Source organism: Pholcus phalangioides, unplaced genomic scaffold, assembly GCF_987345545.1.
Source record: "Pholcus phalangioides strain wild (caught in Gottingen) unplaced genomic scaffold, Ppha-v1.0 ptg000011l_1, whole genome shotgun sequence".
NCBI classification, from domain to species: domain Eukaryota; kingdom Metazoa; phylum Arthropoda; class Arachnida; order Araneae; family Pholcidae; genus Pholcus; species Pholcus phalangioides.
The window spans coordinates 40567542-40591022 of NW_028301604.1; the positions used below are offsets into that span (position 1 = coordinate 40567542).

The 23481-nt window shown below is 41.3% G+C and overlaps 1 protein-coding gene across 5 annotated transcripts in view; it reads left to right on the plus strand.

Annotated features, from left to right (window-relative positions):
• sev (receptor protein-tyrosine kinase sevenless) overlaps positions 1-23481 on the plus strand; it is a 1896734-nt gene that overhangs the window by 1649797 nt on the left and 223456 nt on the right. For all 5 annotated transcript variants that reach the window (XM_089239534.1, XM_089239532.1, XM_089239533.1 and 2 more), the window contains one exon: positions 7460-7524. In XM_089239534.1, the coding sequence (XP_089095660.1) occupies positions 7460-7524 (65 nt within the window). The remainder of the gene's footprint in view (positions 1-7459; positions 7525-23481) is intronic.

Below are 23481 nucleotides of genomic sequence, written 5' to 3' on the forward strand. Positions count from 1 at the left end.
GAATAGCTTCCAGCCATCTGGTGAATCGGTCACTGCAAGTCACAACGTATCGATTTCCTTTACTTGGTAGAAGTGGACCCACGATGTCAATATGGGCATGCGAGAACCTTGCGGAAGGTAATCCGAATGCACCAACAGGAGAATGTGTGTGGCGACCAACTTTGGATCGCTGGCAATGGATGCACGTTTCACCACTCTTTGCAGTCCCTGTCTAAAAATTTCCAGATGAATCGTCTGCGAACCATTTCAGTAGTAGCTTTAGCGCCAGGGTGGGAGAAGTTGTGCACTTCATCGAAAATATCGCGGCGAAACGTTGACGGTACGTAAGGTCTAATTGAACCAGTGGAAACATCACACTGTAGAGTGACTTCAGAAGAAGCGAAAGTCATTGGTTTTGAATCGAGACCTCATCCCGTTTCACGAAGTAATCGCAATTCTTCCTCATCCTGAGCGCGAACCATCTCGCCGAAATCGATACTAGGAGGTATTTCAATTTCCGATGTTCTTGAAAATGCCTCGGCTACTGCATTTCGATCGCCTGAAATGTGCTTCATACGGGTTGAAAATTGGCTAATGAATTCTAGATGACGAATCTGCCTAATTGAACATTTTTCACTTTTTTGGGAAAATGCATAGACCAATGCTTTATGATCTGTGAGGATTTCGAAGTCAGATCCTTCTAGCATATGTCGAAAATATTTTATCGCGAGCAATTCTCGATCGTAAGCGCTGTATCTGCGTTCAGCTGAAGTTAGCTTACGCGATAAGAAACCTAATGGCTGTGTTTGATCATTAACTGCTTGATTCAAAACTCCACCAATCGCGAAATCAGATGCGTCAACAACTAGAAGGAGTTGCGCACTTGGAATAGGATGAGCCAATAGAGCAGCATTGGAAATCATTTCCTTGCATGACTCGAATGCAGATTTTGCTTCCTCAGACCAGTCGATTTTTGTTTTATCCCGTTTTCGCTTGCCTTCAACTAGATCATGCAAACATGCTTGCGTAGAGGCACCGTTTTTCATAAAACGATGATAACAATTTATTAATGCCAGAAAATGTCGCAGCTCGTCGATTGTGTTGGGCAATAGGTAGTCCAAAAATACAGTAACACGATCCGCGCGGCAACGGGGAAATCCCTTTTCTGACACAAGATGACCTAAAAACTGGATTTATTTGAGTCCAAATTGGCATTTGTCAGGATTGAGAACTAAACCGTAGTCGCTTAGTCTCTTGAACAACACATCAAGATCTTGTTCATGCGACTTCTCATCAGCTGACGCAACAAGAATGTCACCTAAGTAAACATAGCAGAAGTCGAGATCAGAGAGGATACTATCAATGAATCGTTGAAATGTTTGTGCCGCGTTCCTGAGGCCAAAGGTCATGTAAACATACTCAAAGAGACTGTGCGGTGTAATCACAGCGGTCTTGCAAATATCGCTTTCTTTCACAGGGATCTGGTAGTATGCCTTTACAAGATCAAGTTCAGAAAATATTCTTTTTCCAGCTAGACCGAAAGAAAAGTCTTGAATATTGGGAATAGGATAACGGTCAGGAACAGTTACAGCATTCAACCGACGAAAATCGCCACATATGCGCCAACCACCTGTCTTTTTTTCAACTAGGTGGATAGTGCTAGCCCACGGGCTTTTGCTAGGCCGAATGATGCCTTGTTTCAAAAGCAAGTTAAACTCTTTCTTGACGGCCAACAGCTTTTCAAGAGAAAGACGTCTAGCCTTTGCGAAGACGGGAGGCCCTGAAGTTTCGATGAAGTGGGTTATGGCATGGGGTTTGGGTTGAGAATTTAAGGCCGAACCAGTGAAATTTGGAAACCTGGTCAGTATTTTATGGTATGTAGTGGCACCAGAAACTGTCGTTAGACAGAGAGAAGAACCAGTAGTTACTACACCAAGAGGGTATAGAGTTGTCAAATTATCAACTAACCTGCGATTCTTGACATCAACAAATAAACCAAATTGCTCCAAGAAATCGGCACCCAAAATAGGATTTGCGACGTCGGCCACTAAGAAATTGAATGAGAATATTCTCCTCAGTCCGAGATCAAAATGCTTAGTTCCATATGTGTGAATTTTAGTGTCATTAGCCGCATATAACGAAAAGTCGTCGCTCTTGGAAACTTTGGCAATGTGATTTAGGGAAACAGCTCACAGCTGCACCACTATCAACAAGGAAACGAATTTTCGATTTTCTATCACAAATGAATAAGCGACTTTGAAAGTGGCAATCTCCGGCCGCAGCTGTAACTGGATTGCCCACTAGTTTTCCGAGTGTTGGCAAGGCGAAATGCAACGATGTGCGTTTTCACCATATCGAGCATGATACCAGCACAATTTGGGTCGATCGGAGCGATCTGAAGAATTTTTCCGCTCACGAGCTTTCGAATTGTTTCGCGACCGACCTCTGTATTGGTTTCGAGAACGGGAGAGCTCCTCGAGTCGTGTAGCGAGCATGCAATTTCTTTTTCAAGTTCGTGCAACTCTGAAGAAGGCAGAGGAGGTTTAGACACCTGAGAAACGACAGCGTTGAAACTCGAAGCTTCTAATATACGATCAGCTATCTGAGATAAAGAATCGAGAGAATCCCGGCAAAGCGACAAAATTTGTTCAACACTGATGGGTAATCTTTGCTGCCACAACGTGCTCAAAACATCATCACTGATTGTACTATTCGACAAGTTTCGCATCTCGCAAAGTAGTTGGGACGGTTTTTTGTCGCCTAGCTCGCACTCATGAAAAAGAGATTTCAAGCGAGCAGTTTCAGATTGAGCAAATCGGGAAAGAATGCGTGTCTTTACAGTCTCATATAAATTTTGTGTGGGAGGATTACGTACTAAATCACTCACGTAAGACAAGATTTTTGTGTCGAGAACGAAAATCACAGAATGAAACTTCGTCTTATCCGCGGTAATGCCTGCCGTGATAAACTGGGATTCCACTTGAGGGAACCATAAATCAACGTCGGCTTCGGAACAGATGCAGTATGGTCCGCCACGACTTTGGCGACTTTTTCATCGCGATAAGTCGCCAAGTTTATTATTAAAAAAAGGGCCCAGGTTTTAGTTTTAATGCATAGAATATTTACATTTATTTATTCAACATGCCCAGAATTTCTTATGCCCCGATCTGTCTATTATTAAAAAAATGGTCCAGGTGTAATTTTTTTTTAACTGATATTTTTTTCTATTTTTATGCTTAGTGATTTCTGTTATGTTTTGCACGATTTTTTTTTTTCGGCGTCCGTAGTGTCTGACGGCCTTGGCGATTCTTCGTCGGGCCATCAGACATGTTTGGCGCGAAAAATCGCCATGACCATACGACAGCTGTTCCTCGTCTTCCCAAAATGGAAGCGCACGGAATGAAACACGTGAGACTTCGGCTTCCGAAAGGAAAAGTTCAGTCTGATTGGCAGCTGCTTGCGGATTTGCCATAGTCCTACGAAAGAGAAATTATAAACTCACCATGAAACTGAAATTGAATCCAAGTTGCAGAAATATATTCATGATCCGTTGTAACGTACGAGGCCGAACTGGAACATTAGTTTCAGAAGGTAGTATCCAATTTTCCAGAGTCACCAGTTGTGGACACCATTATAGTTGATATCACTGGTATGAAGGGTGATGTGCTGACACTTCAATTCAAATAGTGACTTATCCATTGGTAGCTCAATTTTGACTCAATTAAATTGTTTGATTCCAGATAACGGCTAAATATACAGTTTGTTAAATTAGAAGAAACACGGTACGATACACAAAATAAAAAGAAACGAGAATAGACGGGCACATGGAAATATAACATCTTACTACAAGATATACGGAAGACTGGATATTGTGAAGATATTTATTATTTGAGATGTTAATTTTTTAAGGAAGGAAAAACTCATGTCTGCCTCTATCGGGAGTCGAACCCGGGTCCCTCGATTGCCGGACGAGTGCTCTGACCACTAAGCTACAGAGGAGATAGAGATTTTCCTTCGCTAGAGAGTATATATGTGCCGAACGGAACCGTGCAATGGACGGTGAACCGATCAGCCAATAGCTCATGGACGACGAGCCACCAGATGGCTATATGTATGACATGAATGTCGCTCTTCACTTGTTAATACAAGCTATACGGAAGCCTGGATGTTGTGACGATATTTATTATTTGAGATGTTAATTTTTTTAAGGAAGGAAAAACTCATCTCTGCCTCTACCGGGAGTCGAACCCGAGTTTTTCCTTCCTTAAAAAAAATTAACATCTCAAATAATAAATATCTTCACAACATCCAGTCTTCCGTATATCTTGTATTAACAAGTGAAGAGCGACATTCATGTCATAACATCTTAACTCTGCAAGAAACGAAAGCCTTCTCTCTCAAAACAGCGAAAGAGAATTAAAGAAAAGGCGCGCTCAAGAAAAAGATGTGTTGGCAGATTTATAATATTGGAATGACAACACCTACGCACTCTTGCCGACAGCACCGCCACATATATATCAGCCATCTACATCTGTTTTCAGCCGTTCATCTGATCAGCCATTTCATCTATAGAAACAAAAATTCTATTGTCGTCAAGAGCACATCATAATACTTCTTCATAGACGTAATTTTTTCGCAAAGTTGATTCTTCAGGAATTGGATGGCTAATATACTTTTCCAAGAAGCATCTAAAGCTGCTGCCATAGGCGTAAACTTGTATCCGGCCCATGGGCCTGAGCCCCCCCACCAACATTTTTGAAGAGCCGGCCGCCCCCTCCCTCTCAAAAAAATTCGAATGGATATGTTTCTCCCACTTGGATCAGAAAAACTTTTTTACAAAAATTTCTCTAAATAGTAGAAATCATCTGTTCGAAATTTTATTTTTCTCTTTAGAATCTCAATGCACTTGTTCTGTGACAATAGTAAGCTTATCTCGCAATCACCCCGGCATCCATCCATCCTAAATTGCATCCTCCCAGAGTGCTGCTAGAAGGCACCTCTGGAGATCACTTGGGGGTAATCCTTTCTCTTGCTTGTACTGTCGGTAAACTCAAGAGCATCTCTTTTGAGTGGGATCCTTGAGGATGGGGACATGAGACAACAGAAAAAAAGAAAAAAAGTGGGAGGAGGTAAAGTGAACAACGATTAAGCTTATTAACAAGTTCGAAGGCCCGATTTTTCAAGCCTTCATAACAGAGGTGCCGACATGAAGAAATTAACATTGGGTGGGGAGAGAGCGCTGAAAGTTGCTGGCCGTCCCGTATATACGGGGCTGAAGCGCATACGCAGGAAACAGAGGACGCACTGCATTGTTTTCCTAAAAATTATTGGGAGGAGGCCTAGCCCCCCTTACAAAATTTATTGGGGGTGGGGACTCAAATATCCATCGCTCCTAGGTTCCAATGCCTTTGATGAGGAATCAAATAATAGTAAAATAAGCCCCTGAGCCGGGTACCATTGCATTCTAATACTAGAAATATGAAATTTCCTTCTTACAAATCAGGGATTCCCAAACTATTTACGTTCACAGCACTCTTAGGAATTTTAAATATTTCAAGTTATATTGAAGGGAGGTTAAAGGGTGAAATTTGCGCCCCCTCTGGTCTGGCACCCTGGACACTTGACCCTCCAGTTGCAGCCCTGTTTCCAGTACCCCAACACTTTGGTAGCCGGAACTAGGGAAGAGGGCAGTTTTCATAGGCGGAAATCTTGAAGGGGGGGCTGCTAATTCTCAGGGGGAAATACCGTTTCGATCGATTTTTTCAGTGGAGAGAGTGAAAAAATTACATATTCTTCCCTCCACGACTAAAATGATCCTGTCTCCGTTGGACAGGGCTTTGGGACTGAGATCTTTTTCCAGGACCCCAATTTTTCACCGGGAAGTCCTTGGAACCTGTGATAGGCGTAAACTGTTATTGGGCCAATGTGATCGAGACCCCCCCCCCAATTAATTTTGGAGAGCTTGCTCAACCCCCCCAAAAAATCGCATGAATAAATTTTCCACATCTAGACTCGAAATAATCACGTCACGTCAGTACAGTGTGTTTCGGTCTTTAGGGGCCATTCAAGTATTACGTAAGCAAAAGTTTAAGCCATTTCTGACCCCTTCCCCCCTTGTCAGCAAAATACACGGGGGGGGGGGGGCATGAGAGGGCTCGTGCCTCCCCCCCCCCCCACGAGATCAAAAATTTATTTTTTTAATGCAAAAAAAATTTTTTTTAATTGAAATTTCGGAAGATACCTTTATATGTTATTATAATCAATTTCTGTTAATTTCAATGTTATTTGAAGGTTATAAACTCAAAATTTATCTTTAATTGCGACCCACCCTCCAAGCAATATAATGATGAATCGCATAAAGGTCTTTGGACCGCGGACCAGATATGGCCCTGGGGTTATCTGATGCGGGCTATCCTCCTCAAACCTAATTTTCTAAAATTAAACTAAGCGGCACATTCACAGATTGCTTAAGTGTCCCGTGGTACAATTCCAGAACATTTAAGCGGCCCGTGGCACATTTTCAGATCACTTAAGTGGCCCCTAATGCAGTTCTACATCACTCAAGTTACCCGCGGCATATTCTCAGATTATTTTTCATCCGCGACATTTAATTACGGATCACTTGAGTGGTGCGTGGCATAGTTCCAGAGCACTTGGATCCGTGAAACATTTAGAGATCACTACAGTGGCCCTGTAGGGCACTTATCAATAGGCGGTGTTGTCCACAAACTATCGAAAGGGTTTTCTCGTTTGTGGCGCACCGAGTAAGATGCCATTAAAAATATTTCATATTTTCAATAAAGGGTGGTTGATGACGTAAGCCTATCCAAACGCTCCCCTTGTCATCCAACATCTCCCTTGTCATCAAAAGTCAGGTTTTTTTTACCATCAGCCATGTTGATAGCAAACATGTACACTATCAGTTCTTTCTTTAAGAGAAAAATCTTTCAATAACGGGACTCAATACATTTACTTTTTGCTTAGGTATGGAAACCAAAAGCAAAGCAAACAAGTATAAGACGTTTTACATAAGGTTTAAATAACACTTTTTTTCTGTTAAAACTTGAAATGAATGCCGTAGGATTGCTTGAGACTATAGCAACAGTAATGTTATGATAGTATAATATTTCTTCTCAAGCGTAATTTTGAATCAAAACGACAAATTTTTTACAATAACGTTTTTGGGAAACGTCTGCGGAAAAGGGGGGTAATTATCGAAAAAAGTTCCAGTTATACTGTTTTCGCATTTATACAATGCGTCGTATAAATGAGGTTACATTAATTGAGCCTGAAACCCCCCCCCCCCAACATTTTCAATAAGTTTACGCCTATCTTAATTACCCACCTGAATAATATCCAAAGGTGTCTGATTAATCATATATACGTTGTCACTTCTCTCGTATCTCTTTTTAGCTATGATTAAAAAAGTGTGATATTTATTATATAAGAAAGGATTAGTGATTTGTGTTGTTTTTTGCAGACTTTAAGGAAAGGTTCAACCGATCATGAAAAAGAAGAATTCCTCAAAGAAGCCAAATTAATGAGGTATGATCAAATTTTATGAAATAGAATTTTCCGTGTGCCTGTGCATTCTTTTGCTTTTCAGAGGGTCACGTTTCTTTCAATCGTTTATGCAGTTTTTTCCTTGAATTTTTTTGCTTCAGTCTTTTGTCGGCATAATTCATTTCACTTTAAATTCATCTACTTCCAAAGAAAGCAAGTTTTTTTTTTCCAATTTTGAGCAGACTCAAGTCCCCCCCCCCCCCCCCCAGCCAAATATGAGAAAAATAAACCAGAAAAAGTTTAGAAAATTTTAGATTTTTTTGGAGAAATAAATAATATTATAGGTGAAATATATAAATTATAATCTTAAAAAACCAATGCCAGAGCAGCTAGAATACATGGCATGATATAAACTATATAGAACAAATGATGGAAATTCAAAAATCCCTAGCACAAAGGCTAAAAAAAATTGTTTTGTTATACTTACTTTTAGCCTTTGTGATATGGATTTTGAAAGTCGTATTATTTCTCATATACAGTTTAACTTGGTCAACTCGAAGTACAAAGTCATTTTAAAAAAGTTCGAATTATTTATTCATTATTTTATTGTTATTATCGAATTTGTCAATTATTATCGAATAATTATTCGAATTTTTTTCGAATAAAAAATATCGAATCCAATTGATCTATCCTGAATCAGTAAAATGACTACAAATTTCACACCGTAAACCATCAACATTCACATATGACAATAATTACACTGGTCTACAAGGTTTTTCTAACATGAAAAAATTTATAGCTGTTCTTAATAAATTTTTGGGTGGTGATTCCAGATGTAACCTTAAAAAATGACCATCACCTAGTTTTTTGTTGTTATTTAATTTTGAATACTTTTCAAAATTTACATTTCGGTGTGAAATGATACTAGATAATCATGTTTCTATTTTTTTTCTATCTTGTGGAATAGCAAAAGCAAAACACTGATTTTATCTCTATTGGCTTCTTTAGTTTACTTTAAGCTCGATGGGGCTTCTTTCGTCTACTTCTGCGTTGGCCTCTATAGTCTACTTCTGCGTTGGCCTCTATAGTCTACTTCTGCGTTGGCCTCTATAGTCTACTTCGGGCTCAATGGGTCTTCTTTCGTCTATATGGGTCTTCTTTCGTCTATATGGGTCTTGGATTCTCTCGTGTACTTCTAGATTAGGTTCTTTCGTCTAATTCTGCTTTAGGTTCTTTCGTCTAATTCTGCTTTAGGTTCTTTCGTCTAATTCTGCTTTAGGTTCTTTCGTCTAATTCTGCTTTGATATCTTTCATCGACTTCTGCATTGAATTCTTTCGTCTAATTCTGCTTTGATATCTTTCATCGACTTCTGCATTGAATTCTTTCGTCTACTTCTGCATTGGCTTCCTTGAAATACTTCTGCACTGGCTTCCTTGAAATACTTCTGCACCGGCTTCCTTGAAATACTTCTGCACTGGCTTCCTTGAAATACTTCTGCACTGGCTTCCTTGAAATACTTCTGCACTGGCTTCCTTGAAATACTTCTGCACTGGCTTCCTTGAAATACTTCTACACTGGTTTCTTTAGTGTAATTCCAGCTCAATGGGACTCTTTTCATGTACGCCGGTGGTAGCTTCTTTCATCTACTTTGGGCTCAATGGGGCTTGTTTCGTCGATGTGGGCATTGGCTTTTTCGGCTACTTCGGCGTTTGCTTCTTTCATCTACTTCGGGCTCAATGGGGTTTCTCTGGTCTAAGTGGGTGTTGGCTTCTTTCGCGTAGTTCTGCATTGGCTTCTTTAGTCTATATCGGGTTCAATGGGACTTCCTTCGCCTAAATTTGGGTTGGCTTCTTTAGTCTACTTCTGTGTTGGCTTCTTTAGTTTACTTCGGGCTCAAAAGGTCTTCTTTAGTCTACTTCGGGCTCAAAAGGTCTTCTTTAGTCTACTTCGGGCTCAATGGGTCTTCTTTCATCTACTTCGCCGAGTGCTTCTATCATCTAGATCGGGGTGAATGGGGTTTCTTTCGTCTATTTTGGTGTTGGCTTGTTTAGTCTACTTTTGGCTCAATGAGGCTTCTTTCGTCTATGTAGGTGTTGACTTCTCTCGTCTACTTCTGCATTGGCTTCTTTCGTCTACTTCTGCATTGGCTTCTTTCGTCTACTTCTGCATTGGCTTCTTTAGCCTACTTTTGGCTCAATGAGGCTTCTTACGTCTATGTGGGTGTTGGCTTCTTTCGTCTACTCAGGGCTCAATGGGGCTTCTTTCGTCTACTCAGGGCTCAATGGGGCTTCTTTCGTCTACTCAGGGCTCAATGGGGCTTCTTTAGCCTACTTTGGGCTCAATGACGATTTTTACGTCTATGTGGGTGGTGGCTTCTTTCGTCTACTCAGGGCTCAATGGGGCTTCTTTCGTCTACTCAGGGCTCAATGGGACTTCTTTAGCCTACTTTGGGCTCAATGACGATTTTTACGTCTATGTGGGTGGTGGCTTCTTTCGTCTACTCAGGGCTCAATGGGGCTTCCTTCGTCTAAATCTGCATTGGCCTCTTTCGTGTACTTCTGCATTGGCTTCTTTCGTGTATTTTGGGCTCAATATGATTTCTTCCGATTTTCTTCTGCGTTGGCTTTTATCATCTACTTAAAGGCCAATGGGACTTCTTTCGTCTACATTTGCGTTGGCTTCTTTAGTCTACTTCTATGTTGGCTTCTTTAGTCTACTTCTAAGTTGGCTTCTTTAGTCTACTTGTACGTTGGCTTCTTTAGTCTACTTCTATGTTGAATTCTTTAGTTTACTTTGCTCAGTGGGTATTCTTTAGTATACTTGTACGTTGGCTTTAGTCTACTTCTATGTTGAATACTTTAGTCTGCTTCGGGCTCAATGGGTTTTCTTTCATCTACTTCTGCGTTGACTTCTTTAGTGTACTTCGGGCTCAGTGGGTCTTCTTTCATCTACTTCTGCGTTGGCTTCTTTAGTCTACTTCGGGCTCAATGAGACTCCTTTCGTCTTTGTGGGTGTTGGCTTCTTTAGTCTACTTCGGGCTCAATGAGGCTCCTTTCGTGTTTGTGGGTGTTGGCTTCTTTCGTCTACTTAGGGCTCAATGGGGCTTCTTTCGTCCACATCTGCGTTGGCTTTTATCATCTGCTTAAAGGCCAATGGGACTTCTGTCGTCTACATTTGCGTTGGCTTCTTTAGTCTACTTCTGCATTGGCTACTTTAGTGTAGTTTGGGCTCAATGGGTTTTCTTTCGTCTTCTTCTGCGTTCGCTTCTTTAATCTACTTCGTGCTCAATGGGGCTTGTTTCTTGAATGTGGGCATTTGCTTCTTTCGTGAACTTCGGCGTTGGATTCTTTCATCCACTTCTGCGTGTGTTTTTATCATCTAGATCGGGCTCAAAGGGGTTTTTTCTTCTACTTCTTTATTAGCTTCCTTATTCTACTATGAGCTCAATGGGGCTTCTTTCGTCTACATCGGTCTCAATGAGCCTTCTTTCGTCTATCTGGGTGTTGGCTTGTTTTATCTACTTCTGCGTTGGCTTGTTTTATCTACTTCTGCGTTGGCGTCTTTCGTCTACTTCTGCGTTGGCTTCTTTCATCAGCTTCTGCGTTGGCTTCTTTAGTCTGCTTTGGGCTCAATGAGGCTTCTTACGACTGTGTGGGTTTTGGCTTTTTTCGTCCACTTCTGCGTTGGCTTCTTCCGTCTGTTTTGGTGTTGGCGATTTTCGTCTACTTCTGCGTTGGCTTCTTTAGTCTACTTCCGGCTCAATGAGGCTCCTTTCGTCTATGTGGGTGTTAACTTCTTTAGTCTACTTCCGGCTCAATGAGGCTCCTTTCGTCTATGTGGGTGTTAACTTCTTTCGTCTACTTCTGCTTTGGCTTCTTTCGCCTATTTCTGCTTTGGCTTCTTTCGCCTACTTCTGCTTTGGATTCTTTCGTCTACTCAGGGCTCAATGGGGCTTCTTTTGTCTACTCAGGGCTCAATGGGGCTTCTTTTGTCTACTCAGGGCTCAATGGGGCTTCTTTTGTCTACTCAGGGCTCAATGGGGCTTCTTTCGTCCACATCTGCGTTGGTTTCTTTCCTGCAAATCTGCATTGGCTTCTTTCGTGTATTTTGGGCTGAAGGGGTTTTCTTTCGTCGTCTTATGCATTCTTTGTTTAATCTACTTCATGCTCAATGGGGTCTTTTTCTTCAACGAGGGCATTTGCTCCTTTCGTCTACTTCTACGTTGGCTTTTATCATCTACTTAAAGACCAATGAGACTTCTTTCGTCTGTGGAGGTGTTGGCTTCCTACATCTACTACATCGTTGGCTTCTTTCGGCTACTTCTGTGTTTGTTTCTATCATCTACTTCTGCGTTTGTTTCTATCATCTACTTCTGCGTTTGTTTCTATCATCTACTTCTGCGTTTGTTTCTTCTAATTCTACATTAGCTTCTTTAGTCTCCTTTGAGCTCAATGAGTCTTCTTTCGTCTATGTGGGTGTTGGCTTGTTTCGTCTGCTTCTGCGTTGGCTTGTTTCGGATACTCAGGGATCAATGGGGCTTCGTTCGTCTACATTTGGATTGGATTTTTTTTTTCGTCTACTTCGGGGTGAATGGGTCTTTTTTTCCCCCTACTTCTGCGTTGGATTCAGTAGTCTACTTCAGGCTCAATGGGTCTTCTTTCTTCAATGCAGACATTGGCTTCTTACGTTTATGTGGCCATTGGCTTCTTTCGTCTACTTCTGCTTTGGCTTTTTTCGTCCACTTCTGCGTTGGCTTCTATAGTCTACTTCGGCATTTATTCCTTTCGTCTATTTTGGTGTTGGCTTGTTTCGTTGCTTCTGCATTGGCTTCTTTGCCTACTTTGAGCACAATTGGAATTCTTTCGTCTATTTCTGTATTGGCTTCTTTAGTCAATTTTGGGATCAATGGGGCTTCTTTCGTCTACGTGAGTTTTGGCTTTTTTCGTCGACTTCTGCGTTGACTTCTTTAGTCTACTTCTGAGTTGGTTTCTTTCGTCTGTTTTGGTGTTGGCTTCTTTCGTCTACTCAGGGCTCAATGAGTATTCTTTCGTCTACTTCTGTATCGGGTTCTTTTGTCTACTTAAAGGCCAGTAGAACTTCTTTCGTCTTTGTGGGTGTTGGCTTCCTATGTCCACTTCGGCGTTGGCTTCTTACGTCTATTTCTGCGTTGGCTTGTTTCATCTACTTCTGCGTGCGCTTCTATCATCTAGATCGGGCTCAATGAGCTCTATTTCTGCGTTACCTTCTTTTGTCTACTTTTTCGTTGGCTTCTATAGTCTACTTCGGCCTCAATGAGGCTTCTTCCGTCTACTTCTGCATTGGGTTCTTTCGTCTACTTCTGCATGGGCTTCCTTGAAGTACTTCTGCATTGGATTCGATGAAGTACTTCTGCATTAGTTTCTTTAGTGTACTTCGGGCTCAATGGGGCTCCTTCCATCTATGCCGCTCTAGTTTCATGTATGCCGCTCTACTTTCATCTATACCACTCTACTTTCATCTATACCACTCTACTTTCATCTATGCCGCTGTTGGCTTCTTTCATCTACTTTGGGCTCAATGGGACTTGTTTCGTCCATGTGGCCATTGGCTTTTTTTCTCATATGTGAGCATTGGCTTTTTTCGTCTACTTCTGCATTGGCTTCTTTCGTCTACTTTTGCGTTGGCTTCTTTTGTCAACTTCGGGCTAAATGAGGCTTCTTTTGTCTGCTTCTGCATTGGCGTTTTAGTCTACTTTGGGCTCAATGGGGCTTCTTTAGTCTACTTTGGGCTTCTTTCGTCCATATGGGTCTTGGTTTCTTTCGTGTACTTCTGCATTGGCTTCTTTCGTGTACTTCTGCATTGGCTTCTTTCGTGTACTTCTGCATTGGCTTCTTTCGTGTACTTCTGCATTGGCTTCTTTCGTGTAGTTTGGGCTCAATAGGTCTTCTTTCATCTACTTCTGCGTTGGCTTCTTTAGTCTACTTCGGGCTCAATGAGGCTCCTTTCGTGTTTGTGGGTGTTGGCTTCTTTCGTCTACTTAGGGCTCAATGGGGCTTCTTTCTTCCACATCTGCGTTGGCTTTTATCACCTACTTAAAGGCCAATGGTTCTTCTGTCGTCTACATTTGCGTTGGCTTCTTTAGTCTACCTCTATGTTAGCTTCTTTAGTCTACTTCTATGTTGGCTTCTTTAGTCTACTTCTATGTTGGCTTCTTTAGTCTACTTCTACGTTGGCTTCTTTAGTATACTTCTATGTTGTAGTCTTTAGTTTACTTTGCTCAGTGGGTATTCTTTAGCCAACTTCGGGCTCAATGGGTCTTCTTTAGTCTACTTCAGGATGAATGGGTCTTCTTTAGTCTACTGCGGGCTCAATGGGTCTTCTTTCAACTACTTCTGCGTTGGCTTCTTTAGTCTACTTCGGTCTCAATGGGTCTCCTTTCATCTACTTCTGCATTGGCTTCTTTGCCTACTTTGAGCACAATTGGGCTTCTTTCGTCTATTTCTGCATTGGCTTCTTTAGTCAATTTTGGGCTCAATGGGGCTTCTTTCGTCTACGTGGTGTTGGCTTCATTCGTCTACTTTTGCTTTGGCTTCTTTTGCTTACTTCTGAGTTGGTTTCTTTGGTCTGTTTTGGTGTTGGCTTTTTTTGTCCGCTTCTGCATGGGCTTTTTTAGCATACTTTGTCCTCAATGGGGCTTCTTCCGTCTACTTCTGCGTTGGCTTCTTTCGTCTACTTCGGGCTCAATAAGGCTCCTTTCGTCTATGTGGGTGTTGGCTCCTTTCATCTACTCTGCGTTAGCTTCTTTCGTCTATTCAGGGCTCAATGGGGATTCTTTCGTCTACTTAAAGGCCAATAGAACTTCTTTTGTCTTTGTGGGTGTTGGCTTCCTACGTCCACTTCGGCGTTGGCTTCTTACGTCTATTTCTGCTTTGGCTTGTTTCATCTACTTCTGCGTTGGGTTCTTTGACCTACTTCTGCGTTTGTTTCTATCATCTAGATCCGGCTGAATGGGTTTTGTTTCGTCTGCTTCTGCATTAGCTTCTTAAGTCTACTTTTAGCCTTCTTTTGTATACTCAGGGATCAATGGGGCTTCTTTCGTCTACTTCTGCATTGGATTTTTTTTTCGTCTACTTCGGCGTGAATGGGTCTTTTTTCCCCTACTTCTGCGTTGGATTCAGTAGTCTACTTCAGGCTCAATGGGTCTTCTTTCGTCATTGCGGGCATTGGCTTCTTACGTTTATGTGGCCATTGGCTTCTTTCGTCTACTTCTGCTTTGGCTGTTTTCGTCCACTTCTGCGTTGGCTTCGTTAGTCCACTTCGGCATTTATTTCTTTCGTCTATTTTGGTGTTAGCTTGTTTCGTTACTTCTGCATTGGCTTCTTTGCCTACTTTGAGCGCAATTGGGCTTCTTTGCCTACTTTGAGCTCAATGAGGCTTCTTTGCCTACTTTGAGCTCGATGGGGCTTCTTTCGCCTACGTGGGTGTTGGCATCATTCGTCTACTTTTGCTTTGGCTTCTTTCGCCTACTTCTGCGTTAGCTTCTTTCGCCTACGTGGGTGTTGGCATCATTCGTCTACCTTTGCTTTGGCTTCTTTCGCCTACTTCTTCATTGGGTTCTTTCGTCTACTTTGGGCTCAATGGGGCTTCTTTCGTCTACGTGAGTTTTGGCTTTTTTCGTCCACTTCTGCATTGGCTTTTTTCGTCCACTTCTGCATTGGCTTCATTAGTCTAGTTTGGGCTGAATGGGGCTTCTTCAGTATACTTTGGGCTCAATGGGGCTTCTTTCGTCTACGTGGGTGTTGGCTTCTTTCGTCTACTTCTGCTTTGGCTTCTTTCGTCTACTTCTGCTTTGGCTTTTTTCCTCTACTTCTGGTTTGACTTCTTTCGTTTACTTCTGCTTTGGCTTCTTTCGTCTACTTCTGCTTTGACTTCTTTCGTCTACTTGTGCTTTGGCGTCTTTCGCCTACTTCTGCGTTAGCTTGTTTCGTCTATTCAGGGCTCAATGGGGCTTTTTTCTTCTCTCTTCTGCGTTGGCTTCTTTCGCCTACTTCTGCGTTAGCTTGTTTCGTCTATTCAGGGCTCAATGGGGCTTTTTTCTTCTCTCTTCTGCATTGGCTTCTTTCGTGTACTTTGGGCTCAATGGGTTTTTTTTGTCTTCTGCGTCCACTTCTTCAGTCTACGTCGTGCTGAATGGGGCTTTTTTATTCAATGTGGCATTTGCTTGTTTCGTTTACTCCTGCGTTGCCTTTTATCGTCTACTTGAAGGCCAATGGGACTTCTTTCGTCTGTGTGGGCATCGGCTTCTTTCGTCTACTCCTGCGTTGGCTTCTTTTGTCTGCTTTGCGCTTAATTGGCCTTCTTTCGTCTACTTCTGTCGTTACCTCAAGATCAGTGAGACTCCTTTGAACTAGTCTGTGTTGGCTTTTGTTCTTTCGTATTCTACGGTCTTGGCATGTTTTCCATCCAAGTTTCTTCGAATTTGATCTCCACACATCGTTTCTTTCTTAGCAACTGTTTCTCTCAATCTGTTTCTCTAATTATCTTTTTCTCAGCAGGGGAATCCACATCCATTGTACTCTTAGCGATGGGATCATCAGAATTTGAGGTTCCTCTATTGTTATTCTTTTGTTGTAGCACAAGTGATAGAGTAATTCTCTGGCATTCGTACCGGGTGTGTTTTGCCAACCGTTTTTGTCTATTTGGAGCTTTTTTTACAGACTTGCACTTTTGTTGGGCTCTATTTTCTCGTTCGCTGGCGCTGTGCTTAAACGAGAAAATGATTGCCCTGCTTTTGCCGTTCTCATTGCTTCAATCACTGGTAATGAGACTAATGAGTTTTTAATACCACATCTGCTTTTTCATTATTTAAAACAATTGCTGCTATTTCTTTTGCCCTTTTAATAATAGCCATTCTCCTATTTTCTAAATATGACTCGGCATTCTTTGCTGACTTGCCATTGCTGTTATTCATCAAGGTTTCTGAAATTATTTCTGCTTTTTCATCTCTCACAGCAATGCTCAAATTAGAAACATCCTCTGTAGTTACTGGGATGGGATTCCTTGAGGAAACATAGTGTATATGTTTGCACATATTCCATTTGATGCCATAATCCAAGCATGTGTAAGTGTATCTGTGAATGCAAACATCGCATTTCTGACAGATAATTTTGCAGCTGCATTTGAGATCATTTTCTTGGATCGCGTATAGTTCTTACCCATCGGAAGAATTCGTCACCCATCCGGCATCTGTTTCAATGAGATTTCTTGTTAACAACTTGCTAGACTCACGTCGTTTTCTTAGTTCACTCCCTTTTTTGGTGAGCTTTCTCTTATGTAGTACAATTGGTCTATCAAACAGTTTGTCCCTGACAAATTTCATAAGTGCATCTAAGGCCTTATCTAGTCGTTTCCCGTTTTTTCCATTTGAGTTGATATATTTAATTGTTCTATGAATTCTCTTTACATGCATGTCCGTGTTAATTCCACAATTCTTTCTGTCAATATGCCCAATATTCAGGTCCTTTACAGCAGTTGTTCGAGAAGTAATCTGTGAATTCAGCTGTGTCAGCAACAGCTCGAAATAATTTGATGTCTTCTTGAAGCATAACATCAAAACTATTTCTATCCAATGCCTGAAGAAGTCGTAGGACTAAGTACATATCTTGTTGTTTTTTCTCTCCATTGATCTTTTTGAGATTACTTCTCCAAGCTCTGTCCACATGCCATGTACAATACAAACGTTTTTCTGGGACATCCATTTCTTTCAATCATGCATTGTAGAAAGAGTTTTGCATATCACTCTTGCATAAAAACTCGAGGCTTCATTTGACCAACTTTTGCTTCGATGTGAGAAAAGAATACACGTAAAGCTGCCTCATCGGTTCTGCTAGTAATAAGAAAAGCACAAGGGAATCCTGGACACAAACCATCCAATACAAGTATGGTAATTAATTCAAAATCATATTCATTTGTGCGATGAGTTCCGTCAATGCAGACGCAACCTGAGGCAAACTTAGAAAAGACTTTTTTTTCCCCGTTGTTCATAATAATTAGCATACAGTCCTCTTTATTTAGGACTGGGTGTTTGCTATCCGAATCCTGTACTTTGTAAAAAAGAACAGTATATCTTTCATATCAGGTGAATTAACCCATGAACCAACAACACTAATGAAGTCATTTTCATGTCTAACTCATGAAGAATCAAGACCAAATAGCTTTCAATGTCTCTTTTGTTGAGCAAATGAATCCTCTCCGGACCATATATATAGATATATATATAGAGAGAAGCAGTTGGAAAAAAAAATTAACCCGAACTCTTCATTCAGAATCAAAACCTACTTTGATGCAATTTTCGTGGCTATACGAAGTTTATCGTTTCTTAACAAAGAAATATGGCCAAGTTTATGACATGACCGAAATGATTCGAACAGTGTGATACTTTATATTTACCATCACATACATTGACTTTTATCGAGGGTGGACAGTATTCCTGAATTTTATTTGATCCCAGACTTTTTAGACTTCTATGACCATTGCCACTAGGAACGTATTCACTAGAACGGTTACATCTGTAATAATGGTAACTATTGATTGTTTCTACGTGAGCAATTCTGACATACTTTGATTTTGATGTCTTCTCAAGATTTTCTTTCCATGCTGCAAATTCTTCCTCACTGTTGAATTCTAGCTGATCTTTGTTTAGGGACATATCATTATGTACGTGGAAATGGTTTTCCATATGCATCAAAGGCACTTGTTTTCCATGGGCACCTATGCAATTTGCCATGTACTAGAATCGAATGTACTTTTTTTTGGTGATAATTGAAATTTTTGATACCACAAAATCTTCTATTGCACAGTTCACATTTCTAGTGAAATTGCTTACTGAATATGTCCAAATTAGCATGTTCATGTTTTGTTTTCATGTGCCGCACCATATTTTTTTTATTAGAAAGGTTTTTTCCACGAATTTCACATGAAACTCTCCTACTATGGAAGCAAGCCCCTCCTGCACAGCCATGATTGTCCGCACAAAATTAAAGCAGGATACAGTATAATGAGGAAAAAACGATACTGCTATATATCTAAAATATCAATATTGAAAAAATACTCTTCAAATTTTAAAATAAAGGAGATTTTACACTAACTCAGCTTATGAAAATGTAGCACATTAATAATAGCAATTGCAAATAACAATAAATAATAATTATGCACAATATTTAGTGATAATACAATCAAAATATAACAAAATAAGCTAGAATAATAATTATGTACAATATTTAGTGATAATACAATCAAAATAAGCAAAAAATACAATCAAAATAAGCAAAAGTTATAATTTAGAAAAATGTAAATATATTTTGTGTACAAAAAAATAATAACTAAAGTACAATATTTAATGATAATACTATCAGAACATTGCAAAATAAGCTGGAAAAATAATAAATTATTATTATGATTGCTAATATTGAAGATCAAGATCGAAACAAGCTAAGCACATGTTGAACACAACTGGTTCAAAACTACACAAAAACAATTGTCAACAAATAAGGCAAATACCAGGAAATACTCAAAAGTTCATAATGCATTTCGGCACGCTATGGGTGCCGTCTTCAGAAGATAAGAGTATCACGCTGACTGAGTTTCCCACTTGGATTGAGTACCAAATCTTCAATCTCGGTTGTTCAGCGGAAGGAAAAAACTATACGTCTGTTCGCAGGTGAAGCTCGAGCTCACCTGCCGCTTGGGTGCGAAGCCTCATATGCCGCCCCTAATGGTAACGCTGGCAGGAGACTGACAGGGCTTCAGTGAAAGGGACCACGAGATAAACCTGATTTTTTTTCCATAAGATAGCCGCACACTGTTGTTTACCGTGAAAAATGCTTGCGACCATACGTCCCGATTTGAAATTCCAGAATACTTTTACCATTCTTAATAATGCCAGATAATTTAATTCTTGAAACAGCACTTATTTTTGTGAGCCATCATCACTTATCCTGTAAAAATGATGTATAACGAGGTTACTTTTATTAAGAAAAATTTTTTCCAATGGTGTTTCTAATACTCCAGGGACCGGAGAAGTCACAAGCCGAATTTTTCCTTTGCTTTCGTTTGACTATTCCGGAACAAATCCTTTGTGGGGGAACCAAAATGCACACTTGTCCCTTGTGATAGAGTACAGGTGCGGCGCTTGGCCATGCGACCCGTTGTGGCTGCACTTCGCGCCGCTCAAGATGGATGTTATGCTAAATCCGAGTTGAATGGGTAAAAAAAATTCCATTAGCCGTAAAAAAATCGAAGAAAATGTTTTCTGTCTGTGCTCTGGAAGGAGGCGCGGATCTATGCGGGGGGTGGGGGATGATGATCACCTCGATCACACCCCTTATCAAGCGTAGTATGAAATATTGTCCTCAATGTGATGAATTGTCATTCATGAAATTTCCGTAACTTCTATATGGTAATATGACATGAATGTCGCTCTCCACTTGTTAATACAAGATATACAGAAGACTGGATGTTGTGAAGATATTTATTATTTGAGATGTTACTTTTTTAAGGAAGGAAAAAACTCATCTCTGCCTCTACCGGGAGTCGAACCCGGGTCCCTCGATTGCCGGACGAGTGCTCTGACCACTAAGCTACAGAGGAGATAGAGATTTTCCTTCACTAGAGCGTATATATGCCGAACGGAACCGTGCAATGGGCGGTGCAACCGATCAGCTAATAGCTCATGGACGACGAGCCACCAGATGGCTATATATATGACATGAATGTCGCTCTCCACTTGTTAATACAAGATATACAGAAGACTGGATGTTGTGAAGATATTTATTATTTGAGATGTTACTTTTTTAAGGAAGGAAAAAACTCAACCCGGTAGAGGCAGAGATGAGTTTTTTCCTTCCTTAAAAAAGTAACATCTCAAATAATAAATATCTTCACAACATCCAGTCTTCTGTATATCTTGTATTAACAAGTGGAGAGCGACATTCATGTCATATATATAGCCATCTGGTGGCTCGTCGTCCATGAGCTATTAGCTGATCGGTTGCACCGCCCATTGCACGGTTCCGTTCGGCATATATACGCTCTAGCGAAGGAAAATCTCTATCTCCTCTGTAGCTTAGTGGTCAGAGCACTCGTCCGGCAATCGAGGGACCCGGGTTCGACTCCCGGTAGAGGCAGAGATGAGTTTTTTCCTTCCTTAAAAAAGTAACATCTCAAATAATAAATATCTTCACAACATCCAGTCTTCTGTATATCTTGTATATGGTAATATTGCATTCAATCAATTCGTTGAAAATTACCTGTATCAACGTCTTTGATTAAATAACAAATTCAAGAAAACTTCAACTAAAAAATGGCAAAATCGGGATGGAGAAACGACGAGAACTGTCCCGAAAAATACGGGACTTAAGGTCCCTTTTTCATAGGTACCGTAAGACACAAGTCTACACTATTTTTATCTACCTTTCTTTTTTTGGCAAAAACTGCTTTTCGTCTATATCCAGTGATCCTGTCTCTATAAACTGAGTGGCGTCCCCACACAGCAGTTGGTAACTTCCCACCACCTCCCGTCATCCACAAGGATTAAAATCAGACTGGGCGCAATCGACCTGTTGGGGACTACATTGGAAATTGAAACACTACCATTTTACGTGCAATCGACCGAGCCCCAGCCAGAGCCCTGTCAGCCCTATCGCTGGCGGTCATGTCCCTCCCTGACAACTTATCCAAATAATTCCTAACAAAAAACACCTTTTTTTTTAAATTTTTTTTTAAAGCCGCCTCTGGTTGTGGACACCAGGATCACTGCCCAATTTCGTAACGGAGTTGTTTTAAGCTATATCTCGAGAAGTGCAACACAAACAAGAACCAATATTGTCGTCTGATAGTGGTAAGCATTTTTAAAGCAAATCCAATATTTGTTTGAATACTTTTTCCGGACAGAGCACCAGGTTCTTCGTTCATTTTCATAACGAAATTTTTTACGCTGTATCTCGAGAGTTTCACGATGCAAATGCAGTAGAACCAATCGTGTCGTCTGACTGATATCATTAAGAAAAATATAATAATCACCTTTCCGGTGATACCTCTTCCTCTGTGGGCACCAGACCCGTGGCCCTCATTCGTAATGAAACTGTTTCACGCGTACCTCAGGAGATTCCCAACTGCAATAAAAGACAATTGTATCATCTGTCAGATCAGAAGTGGCCAACTTGTGGAAAAAAGGTGTCCAAAGGTGTTTCTAATACTCCAGGGACCGGAGAAGTCACAAGCCGAATTTTTCCTTTGCTTTCGTTCGACTATTCCGGAACAAATCCTTTGTGAGGGAACCAAAATGCACACTTGTCCCTTGTGATAGAGTACAGGTGCGGCGCTTGGCCATGCGACCCGTTGTGGCTGCACTCCGCGCCGCTCAAGAAGGATGCTATGCTAAATCCGAGGTGAGTGGGTAAAAAAAAATTCCATTGGCCGAAGAATCAAAGAAAATGTTTTCTGTCTGTGCTGTGGAAGGAGGCGCGGATCTATGCGGGGGGGGGGGGATGATGAAAAATCAAACACAACACTACATATGCACTCAGACTGTTAGGTACACACGCAGTTACACTTCCGGCTCAACTCACTCATAAATGGTGATAGACCTGAGTTGTGACCGGTTTGAAAGAAAAGAAAGCCAATCAGGTTGTGGAAAAAGACTTACACGCAGGCGATTCGCTTCATTATTGTCACGGCGTTTGACTTGAACAAACGTTTTTTCCTTCCCGTGAGCAACGAGATTGAAGATTAGATACTCAATCCAAGTGGGAAACTCGGTCAGCGTGACCGACACCCAGTGCCGTCTTATTGCATGGGCCCACCCAGGTACGGCCCGGAGGCCTCAAGAGAAGAGCGGCCTCACGAAAATCAGATTTGGTTGAAATTGTCGAGAATTTGCCTGGTAGGGCCTCAGAAAAACCACTTGGTCCGAGGGCCCATGATGCTCTCAAGACGGCCCTGGCGACACCCATAGCATGTCGAAATGCATCAGGAATCATCGGCAGCACGACGACGACCCGTCCGTATTATGTGAAAGCTACCTAAGAAATTGGATGATAGCTTTCACACGATACGGACGAGTCGCCGTCCTGCTGACGTCCGCTGCTACTACGTTTCCAAGGACACAGTGGCCTTGGTTACTAAATGCATTCCTTCACACGCTACGAACATTCAGCCGTACGGAGCTACTCCGTTATAAAGGGGTGATTCAAGTAGTACGTCAGCATCGTTGGAGGAGGGGGTTTCCAATTTGTTGACTATTGATTGAGGGGTGAGTTTGGATGATGCTTACGTCATCAACCACCCTTTATAAAATATGAAATATTCTTAATGACATCTTACTCGGTGCGCCAAAAACGGCAAAAACTTTTCGATAGTTTGTGGGCACCCGAACTAACATTCTTCCTATTGATAAGTCCCACACAGAGCCACTTTAGTGATCTGTAAATGTTCCGCTGATCCCGCCAGTGATCTGAAAATGTGTTCGGACCGCTTAAGTGCTGTAAAACTGTTCCACGCATCACTCAAGTGATCCGTAACTATGCCACGGATCACTTAAGTAATCTGGGAATGTTTCGTGGGTAACTTGAGTGATGCAGAACCGCACTGGGGGCCGCATAAGTGCTCTAAACCAGCGCGACGTGTCACTCAAGGGATCTTGTGATGTGCCATGGTTCCTTTAAGTGTTCTGAAACTGTGTCGCGGGTCACTTAGGTGATCTGTGCATATGCCACGGTCCTACTTGAGTGATCTGAAAATGTGCCACGGGCAGCTTGAATACTCTGGAATTATGCCACGGGTCACTTAAGTGATCTATAAAAATGCGCCACTTAGTTCATTTTTACAAAATTAGGTTTGAGGTTGCAGGCCACATCAGATAACCCCTCGGGCCAAATTCGGTCCACGGGACAATGGTTAACCATATATGTCTTAGAGGGTGGGGCCCAATGAATTTCTTAAAAAGAAATTTTCAATTCTTA